Source organism: Rhinichthys klamathensis, unplaced genomic scaffold (genome assembly GCF_029890125.1).
Source record: "Rhinichthys klamathensis goyatoka isolate OS25496 unplaced genomic scaffold, OSU_Roscu_1.1 h1tg000491l_1, whole genome shotgun sequence".
In the NCBI taxonomy this organism is placed as follows: Eukaryota; Metazoa; Chordata; class Actinopteri; order Cypriniformes; family Leuciscidae; genus Rhinichthys; species Rhinichthys klamathensis.
Genome location: NW_026606977.1, coordinates 227,729 through 238,242, shown reverse-complemented (window position 1 = coordinate 238,242; position 10,514 = coordinate 227,729). Strand labels below are relative to the sequence as shown.

At 39.5% G+C, this 10,514-nt stretch overlaps 1 protein-coding gene across 1 annotated transcript; it reads left to right on the top strand.

Moving 5' to 3' along the window:
* Positions 1 to 3,284: 3,284 nt before the first annotated feature.
* rest (RE1-silencing transcription factor) lies at positions 3,285 to 10,130 on the top strand. Its single transcript, XM_056237605.1, has 4 exons — positions 3,285 to 3,434; positions 5,942 to 6,900; positions 7,012 to 7,095; positions 7,889 to 10,130. Exons 2-4 carry the CDS (start codon positions 5,952 to 5,954, stop codon positions 9,871 to 9,873), a joined length of 3,018 nt encoding a protein of 1,005 aa, XP_056093580.1. The 5' UTR covers positions 3,285 to 3,434; positions 5,942 to 5,951; the 3' UTR covers positions 9,874 to 10,130.
* The last annotated feature ends 384 nt before the right edge of the window (positions 10,131 to 10,514 follow it).

Here is a 10,514-nt window from a genome sequence, read left to right as displayed (position 1 = left end):
GCATTTCTGTTTACGTATTTTGTAAAAATGTACTGAATATGCATACAAGTCAAGTCACCTTTATTTCTAGAGCTTTATAAAATTCAGATTGTTTCAAAGCGGCTTCACAAAATAGTAAAAATTCTCCTGAAAAGCAGCTCTACAAGCCAATAGTGTCATTATTCAGCTCAAGTCAGTTCAGTTGTTGACTGTGAAGTTTATCAATTGTGCATACTGTGTGTATTGCATGCGTGTGACAAACTCCTGTGCACTTCACTGCACACTGAACAAGCAAAATAAACAAAATAGTGTTTTACATTGTTCACATCAGTGTGTTTTTGACGTGTATATGTCTAATCATTAAATGGTTGTAGTACTGTTCTAAAACACAATTTTTAAAAATAGTTTTGAATGAAGTGTTTGCTTTTGCAAGAGATGTGGGATATTTTGCATGTTGTGAGAAATGTAGCCATAGTTTCAGAAATTGTGTTAAGCAATTTGAAAAAACTTTAAATATCTAAACTGATGATTAGAATCTCAGGATAATAACTACTTACACATACAGTATAATTACAGTACACAACAGTACTTTAGATGAGGCAAATTTCACTACAGTATGTAGCACATGTACACCCTCAAACTCGTGATTGTCAAATTTATTTGTAGCCATTTTTTTTCATATACTGTATGTATATTGTGCAGAACTGAGTGACGACTGCCTAAGGGAGGTATAGAGAAAGTCAGAAGACCAAGAAACTTTTATACACTGTATACTGTAATGAAATCTGGCCGAAGGTGCAGTGGATGCTAAATGTATTAATTTATTTATGTTTACTGTATTTCGTTGCATACAAAGTTCATATTCAGTTCTTTGGTATTTGAACTTTTCTTTTCGCTTTTCACTGAAAAGTAACTTTACCTAAAGCTCTTTGTTGTATTTTACTGTAGTAGCATATGTACTCTTTCATTTATGTTGTATATTGCAATAGACACTTAGCTGTAAAATCATTATTGAATAAGAGGTTTTTGTTGCATGCAGAGCTATGAATTGATATCTGGAAAGTAGTCTGTGTATTTGTTAGGCTTTGTGAGTCATAAGGGCCAAAGTTTGATTCCGACAAAAGTGATGAAGGACGGTTTTGACTAAAATATTGGATTTTGAGGTGACAGTTTGAGGTTTGTTGCTGTGTAGTTCGGAGATTGTGTTTGACTGAAATGAAAAAAATTTAATGATGTTTCAGATGGTAAATCAACCTTGATTTTCATCTTTAAAAATACCTTTCACATCCTCATGATATCATGTTTTCCCCATGTGCTGCAAACTAGAATGCTTTTCACAAGTTCACTGTGACTCCAACACACACACATCCTCACACACACACAGAGGGCCCTGGCACTTTAGACTTTATACCCTGTTCCATTGTAACTGGCCTTGGCTGGGACCTTATAAGCTCTTTAGCCTATATCTTTGTGTAAAAATACCTTAAATAAACAAAATACAAATTTAACATTAAATTCTAAAATCTTACCTAACAGTTTTAATTTGGCACATTACAGTTTTTCTCGATTGTTTACACACATTTTCTGAAACCATGCCTCATACTCTCAGAACTCTACACACAAATCAAAAAACACACACACAATGGGCAAAACCCCTCAATTCTCCTGCAAAATTAAACTTTACATTCAAAACAATGTTATTTCTTCTCAAAATGGTATCTTGTTTGCAAATGACACACAAACCATCATATGAATAGACATGTATAAGAACCAGTTGAACACTGATGTGCTCAATGTAAAACACTATGATGAATGGAAAACACTTCTTCTCCATTCATCATAATGACTTAGGCCTTTTTTTTGTTCAGTGTTACACTTATGTATATGTATATACTGTTTATACAGTATATACATAAGTGTGTTGTAAAATATTTGAGAATATTGTTTTTATACTCAGCAAAATACACCGTAACAAATATATTTATTTTTCCCACAAAAACAATGTACACAGTGTACATCCCAACCAACACAAAGTTGCACATACAGTGGTCTACATACAAAACAACAGAAAAATGTACTGTATTACAGTAAAAAAACAAACAAAAAAAACTATGCTGCATCCTCTCTTCTGTGTCAGTCTTTTATGCTAAAGCTCTGATTGCAATGGTAAAACTGTGTGACAGGTGTTTGCCCATGTGAGGAGTCAGTGTGCATATTTGAATGGCAGTGTGTTCCTTGTGGAAACAAGAGACTTTATGCATGAAAATTGTGCCAAATGCAGAGAATTGTGTAGTGTTTTGAAAAAAGTGTGTTTTAGAACTGCAATTTGAGTGTAAAGCAGGAATTGTGCTTGTAGTTTAGCAGAATTGGTTCAGAGGGTTGGTGCATGAGTTACATGTTGTGGTCATTGTGTCTCAAGTACCAGTATTTGTGTGTAAACAATTGAGAAAAACTGTAAGCTAAACCTGTCAGGTTCCCTTCTTTTTGAACACACATCTGAGTCATCAATCCTTAAAACAGCAAACTTCAGGGCAGGCCATGAACAGAATGTCCTTTCTGAAGGAATGACAAACAAACCGTTGCTATACTCCTGTTGAGGATGTTTACTGAAGTTAGATTTAGCTTGTTAAAAGCCATAACAGAACATCATTTAGTGCCTTGGTAGATCACTTGCTTATAGCACAACCAAGAATTGATGATGTAGACACTCAACACTCAATTTTTTTATTCAATATTCATTCATTAAAAATTAATTTGTATCTGTAAGATATTATTAAACTAATAGCATAATAATACATAAGTTAAGTTGTTCTAAAATACATAAGATATAATGAAATGCCAAGTGATTGAACCTGGAAATAATTACATGTTTTTGACAAAAATGTCATGACTTTTAGGCTAATGTGGTTAAAATTTGTCCAAAGCACCAAAAGGGTTAAAATTGTGGACAAAACCATGGGGGAAAACAGAACCCCCCACCTATCTTTACTAGTTGTTTGTCTATCACTTGTATTAATCCTCCTGTGAGTTTAGCTGCCTAATATCATCCTGTAAAAAATATCCCTTAAAAACAAATTTACTGCCGCCTGTTTGCCACACGTGGCTTTAGAAGTCAACTAACACAAAACGCAATCCTGCCTACACTGCTGACCAACTGCTATACCGTTCAGACCCATTCAAAATATCTTCGCCATATTTTTGTTTATTTGTTCAAATCAGTCCACACTACTAAAACAAAACACTCGATAGTAAACTTCGAGAGCGCGAGAACATGAACGCGCCCTGTGTGAGCGAGCGCGCTGACGTCACACATCCCCAGCTATTGCTGCGCGAGAGCGATGTGTTGGAATGCGTGAGTCTCGCGCACTTCCTCGACCGATTTGAGAGTTTGGAAATAACTTCTCCCGAAACTTGTTTCTGGAACAACACCGCCGAACAACGAGTGAACGTCTCCGGTGAGTACGCGGGCTTGGTTCCGTGGGGTTTTGTGCTCATTAGGGTGTGGTTTTGTGTTGTTTTGTGTCGCGCACGAGCCCAACTAAGTTTGAGTAAGTGGAGTGAAAATGGAGGTTTACATTGAAAGGGAGAGGCGCTGTCCAGGGCTGATTTCAGCACGGAGAGAGATCAGATCAGGACCACGGCTAACACACTCACGCTGACCAAATTAAAAGTGAAAAAATGCGTAAAAGTAATGAGAAATGAAACACAAAAACCCCACCATGATCTGCGATCGACTATATTGAATACAAAGTGTAACTTTGTCGGGTTGTGTGTGCTGTTGTTGCTGTTGCATGCATGCAGTTTCCGGAAAAGTATATATTTTTTCTTCTTAGTGAAGGTTCGTAATGCAACTTTTGCTGTCAGATTGACTAGAATTGTATTATATACTATTATTCCAGCTGAAAAATTACAATCCTTTCACTTTTACAGTAAATCACATCATCTCTTTTTGGTGTCTTTGAGCTATTGTTTATTCGAAAATCACCAGTATTTCCGTGAAATGCGACTTTATTTGATTTGAGCCATGTTAAACTTTATGCAGTCAGTGATTTTTGATTGTTATGCCTGTAACATTTCGTGTAAAGTGGAGCTCGCTCTTCGTCTGATTCAGATGGGTCGTGTTTGGAGCTGTCCAACAAGGTCAAAGTTTTTCACTCCTTGTTTTGATTGAACACGATCACTGTATCTTTTCACTTAAAGCTCGATTGCGCATTTTAGCACTAAACGTTTAGTGCTTTGCTGATTAAATGAGTTGATCTCAGTAAACTTTCATGTAAAGCTGCTTCAGTTCACACATCGTCTATATTTTTTTCCTCCTCCGCTGGCTAAAGTTGGTGGTGCTGTTTTAAAATGGCCGAACACACATTTCTGAGCATGCAAAGCTCACAGGCCCTCATCACACACATGCATGACTCTGTTTGCCACTTTGCCAAGATGACCATATTTCTTACAATAGAACAGATTTAATTAAACTTTAACTGGAGAGTTTTTGTGATTTATTGTTTTTCTTTTTTTTCTCTTCAACACTCAAAAAAATAATTTAATGCATATTTTGTATGTAACATTGACTGTTTTTAAACCTCCCTCTCTCTTGTCTGCTGTAATTCCCTAAAATAACCCAGAGTTAAAGCTGCTTATTGCTTTAGTGGACTTCATACAAGAAAGAACAATGTAATTTATTGACATATATAGATTGTGTTGATTTAGGCTTTGTTTGCTTCTTTTTAAATGTGTTTGAGAGCATGAAATCAAACAATCTGCTTTTTCATTGATTAATCAATCAGAGAATGGCTCAACTGAGACTCATCTCAGAAAGGTCAAATCATTGACCCTTATTTTACTTAATGAAATCGCAGTGTTTGTTTTGTCATAGTCAGATGACTTGCTCTCAAAAGATCACAGTTCTCACATCCTTTTCAAACTTCTTCTTTCATTTCACATACACATTATTTTTTTAATAAAATTTAAGATGATAATACAAATATGCAATTTTTTACAATTTAGTGGGTTAGTTCACCCAAAAATTAAAATTATGTCATTAATGACTCACCCTCATGTCGTTCCAAGCCCGTAAGACCTCCGTTCATCTTCGGAACACAGTTTAAGATATCTTAGATTTAGTCCGAGAGTTTTCTGTCCCTCCATTGAAAATGTATATGTACGGTATAATGTCCTTGTCCAGAAAGGTTAGAAAAACATCATCAAAGTAGTCCATGTGACATCAGTGGGTTAGTTAGAATGTTTTGAAGCATCGAAAATACATTTTGGTCCAAAAATAACAAAAACTACGACTTTATTCAGCATTGTATTGTCTTCCGGTTCTGTTGTGGATCCGCGTTCAGTGCCGCTGCTGACGTAAGACGCTGCTGACGTGTTATCAGGTGCGAAAGATCTTCGTTTACAGTCTGAGGGAGACGCACGCTGTAAACAAAACAATCTTCGCAAACATGTCTAAGGATTTCGACAGAGGAAGACTTGCATTTTTTTGCCCAGCCATATTTATTTGAACCCGAATACACGGACGCACCAGAACACGTCAGCAGCGTCTTACGTCAGCAGCGTCACTGAACGCAGATTGACAACAGAACCGGAAGACAATACAATGCTGAATAAAGTCGTAGTTTTTGTTATTTTTGGACCAAAATGTATTTTCGATGCTTCAAAACATTCTAACTAACCCACTGATGTCACATGGACTACTTTGATGATGTTTTTCTAACCTTTCTGGACAAGGACAGTATACCGTGTATACATTTTCAATGGAGGGACAGAAAACTCTCTGACTAAATCTGAAATATCTTAAAGTGTGTTCCGAAGATGAACGGGTCTAACGGGCTTGGAACGACATGAGGGTGAGTCATTAATGACATAATTTTCATTTTTCGGTAAACTAACCCTTTAAGTTACTGATTGTATTTACTGATTGTGTTCTCTAAAATCAGTGTTTCTATTTACATTTCAGCTGGTTGAGCATGGCTGCTCAGATGGTGTATTCTGCTACTGCTGGTATCTTCATGCCTGGAGGCATCCCACTACCGGAGGTGGGCCATGACCTTCCTGAGCTGCCTCGGAATGATGTGGCCGCCCCTCAGCTAGTGATGCTTGCTAACGTAGTGTTATCATCAGAGGCGTCTTCCTCAGACTACAATGCAGAAGAGAAACAAATGGTTGAACTCAAGACTGTTGGATGCAACAACTACTCTGACAGTGAGGAAGAGGGTGTTATCAGATACAGCCTTGACAATTCGGAGATGTCCGAGGACACGTACGCTGAGCAGGCCACTCAGGTTGAGGTAGATGTTACAGAAAGAGCGCTGGAGCAAGTTGAAAGAGCGCTGGAGCAAGTTGAAATGGAGCGAGCAGAAGATCTCTCGAACCCGTGCGAAAAGGCCCCATCTGAGTCCTCGCAGGCGGAAAAACGTAAGCATACCCCGGTTGTCATCTTCGAATCCAACAAAAAGAAGAAGAAGCCCTTCTTTTGTAAACCTTGCCAGTACCAGGCCGAGAACGAGGAGGACTTTATTCACCATATCCGCATTCACAGTGCCAAGAAAATGAATGTGGTAAATGGTGCGGCTGACTCTGACGACGATCCGGCCAGTGAGACAGGACAATCTCAGACACCGAACCAAGAGAATAGTGAAAGTTTGAGTAACTCCAAAGGTGTGATCCGCTGTGAGCGCTGTGGGTACAATACCAACCGTTATGACCACTACATGGCTCACCTTAAACATCATACTAAGGAGGGTGAAGATCAGAGAGTTTTCAAGTGCACCATTTGTGCTTATACCACCATCAGTCAGTACCATTGGAAGAAACATCTGAGGAACCACTTTCCCAGCAAGCTTTTCACTTGCAACCAGTGTTCATATTTTTCTGACCGCAAAAATAACTACATACAGCACATCCGGACCCACACTGGTGCGTCTAAAATCGAACTCAAATAATTTGAGTTCACATTTCAGTGTCCTTTTATATTATCAGAAATGTATGAAAAATCAAACACTTGATTTTATGTGATTATTCTTTTAGGTGAGCGTCCGTTCCAGTGCATATACTGTGAGTACTCCAGTTCCCAAAAAACTCATCTGACCAGACACATGAGAACCCATTCAGGTGAGTCTTTTGTCTGTCTTTTGAATCATTCTTGTTCTAAAATTGATCTAGGGTGTATATAGTTATGTATTTTAGGATTTATAAGCTAGTTTGTTAAATTCCAGTTCACATTTTGATTTAATAACTCTGTTCCAAAACCTTCTGAGCTGCCTTGTTCCAATAAATTTCAATAGATTTAGCCAATAACAGTATTTTAATAGAATCAAAATACATAGCATGCACAAATCTATCAACTAGAAATTAGCTAAAGCAATCATTTTAATTACACTGATTAATTATTTATAAAAATGAGTATCGTTAATTAAATACATTTTTAATCATTTGACACAATTGGCCATTCGTCTTGGATTTGTTTTTTCATTGAACCTGTCACTGTGCATTCTCTGAAAAGTATTGTGTAGAATTTAAAACTGTAGTTTCCATGTTTGGGAAAAATCATGTGAATTAAATCTTAGTCATGGAAATTGTGTATAGCTTTGTGAGGGAGTTCTCTGGGTTTTGGGACAAAGCAAATGTGCTGTTAATCAGCTATGACTCAAGGCTTGTGTTTTTATCTTGTCAATGATGTTTCTCTCTTTTGTTGCTCTCCGTGGAGCCAGATGGCTTTGGATAAAATGGTACAAGGTTTGTGGTATACAGAGTGAATTATAATGTGATTCCGTATTGTGATGTGTTTGTCCGTCTTTTATCTGTATTCCCCGCATGAGACTTGCGTCTGTGTTTCTCTCAAAATGTTGAAATAAAAGACTGATTGTTCTGTCTTGACCTTCTCCTTATGGTCTGTCCACAATAGGTGAGAGGCCTTTCAAATGTGACAACTGCAGCTACCTGGCAGCCAACCAGCACGAGGTGACCCGCCATGCCAGACAGGTCCACAATGGACCCAAGCCCCTAAGCTGCCCTTACTGCCAATACAAGACAGCCGACCGCAGCAACTTTAAAAAGCATGTTGAGCTCCATGTCAACCCTCGCCAGTTTCTTTGCCCAATCTGCAAGTATGCTGCGTCCAAGAAGTGCAACTTACAGTATCACATCAAGTCCAGACACCCGGGAAGCAGTGATATCTCGATGGACGTGTCAAAGGTAAGACTGCGTGTCAAAAGGACTGACATCGATGATGTTTCGCCAAATGAGCTTGCGACTGAACAGGCTGGAACAAGGCGAAGTGAGGAAAAGCAGTTGGGAGAATTGGATGACGTTGAGTCAGGCCCCATCAACCTCTCCATTAAGAAATCTAGTAAACCCACCTCTGCTGTGGAGACTGAGCTGACTGGCAAAACCTCGAAGAAAAATATAGATATCATTGTGAAAGAAAAATCTGGAAAGCCAAGCCAGCAACCCAACGAGAAAACTACAGAGAAAAAGGCCATGGCGAAAAATGAGGGGAAAGAGAAAACCGGTAAGAAGGTTAAAGGAAAGACTTTGGTGAAAGTTATGGACATTGCCTCGACACAAACAGAGGGCTGCAATAACAAACAAGTTAATAAAAAGGAGTTGAAGAAGGTAGAGAAATCAATCAAATCTGTGGAGAAAGTAACGAAAGGTCGTCCTAAGAAAGAGAAGCCATTAAAGGAGACCGCCAATGAAGTTATTGCAAAACGTCAACCCATTGTTGAAGAGCAAAGGTTCGATTTGGACAAAGAAAGAGTGGAGAAAGACCTTGTAGATAAACAGCAGCAGCACAAAGACAAGGAAGAAAGAGAGCGGCTACAAAAGGAAAACCGATTGCTGAATGATAAAGTGAAGGAGACCGAAGAGAAAGAATGTGCAAAGGATTGCAGGAAATCTCCAACCAAGAAGCCATGCAAGAGGCAGACAAAATTGTCAAAGGTCAACAGTGATACCCAGAGTAAAGAGGCAATGAAAGAAGTCAGGACTAAACCAGTCAAAAGAAAAGCAGAGAACATGAATGAACTAGCGACTGATTCTTCAGAAGCAACCTGCCCTTCAAAGCGGGTCAAGCGCACAAAGAAAGATACAGCCAAGCCATCAACAAGTTCTGGTGCTCCAGAGAGAAATCGCACCATACCTGATGTTCTACAGGCCATGAAGAGCAAAACCAAGAATGCTGAGGCAAGTACAAACAAACCTGAGAGTTGTGTCATTGAAACCGTGAAGACCGATGAAGTCCCAGAGAAGCTAAGCCCTCCAGAAGCTGAAAAAGGGCTCACCACAGAAACACTGAAGGTGCTTACCCAACCAGACGAGCAGACACCTACTGATGTGACCAATCAAGGTGATAGAAATCACAAGGAGACCGCTGCTGTTTCAGAGGAACCCACAGTCTCGTGCGATCCTCCCTCAGAACAACCTAAAGAAACCGAGAATAAGATCTCACATGAACCAAAAGAAATTCCAGAAGAAGACAGTGGAAGTGAGATGCCGTCACCTACTGACAGCGAGAGCTCTCCAGGTTTCAGCCAACAGCAGCCTGTTTTCAGCTCATCTCTTGAACTTCCTGGTCCGCCTGGTCACAAATCCACGGATGCAGAGGATGACGAGGGTATCCACAGTAATGATGGGGGAAGTGACATCAGCGATAGTGCCTCTGAAGGAAGCTACGACTCTGGTCTTAACGGACTGGCTGCTGCCACCGAGGGTGGAGAGAAACTTCCAGAGACTCCAACAGAAGAGCTCCCATCTTCAACCAAACTGCTCAGTCACACGTGTATCTTCTGTGACCGTACGTTTTCTTTAGAGATGGACTACCGCCGCCACTTGAACCGCCATTTAGTAAATGTGTACTACTTGGAGGGGGCAGCTCAGGGTGACAAGTGAGGAGTATCTTTTTTGTGTTCAAGGCAGTTTATGAGGTTCTCAGAGACTTCCGAACTGAACAAAGCTTGTTCAGGTTGTAAAAAAAATGAGGTTCCTGTCTGTTCTTGTTGGCTTTACGGCCCATGACAGACGCCCACATCAATGCTTTCTAGTTTTTAGCTTGCCATGACATGATGCAACATGAAACGTCAAACTAATATATTTCTTATCACAGTATTCCTTCAATTCGAGATTACAATCCATTGTAAACTTGTGGTAGGATCTTTTGAATTCCAAACTAACTGAATCTTCACTTAGTCATGTGCGCCATGACAGAATGGTCATCGTTTTGTCCCGCGTCTTTTTTTGTAACACTACTCGGACAACAAAAAAGGAGGGCTGCCCTGAAAGCAAGTAAACTTTGTCCCTCCATCCCTGCTGAGAGCTCAGATTAGCCAGACCCAGGTGGTCCAGCACTGAATAGCCCTGAAGATAATGGGGCTTTCACTGTCTTTGTGCTGTTCCACTCCACTGAAGCGCCTCCATCTCTGGGCAGCAAGAGACGGAGTGTGTGTTTAAAGCTGGCTAATGTCATTGTATTCAACTGTTTCTTTGTTCCCTTTTACAGTTTAGAGAGCACTTGACAACTAACCATAATCTTA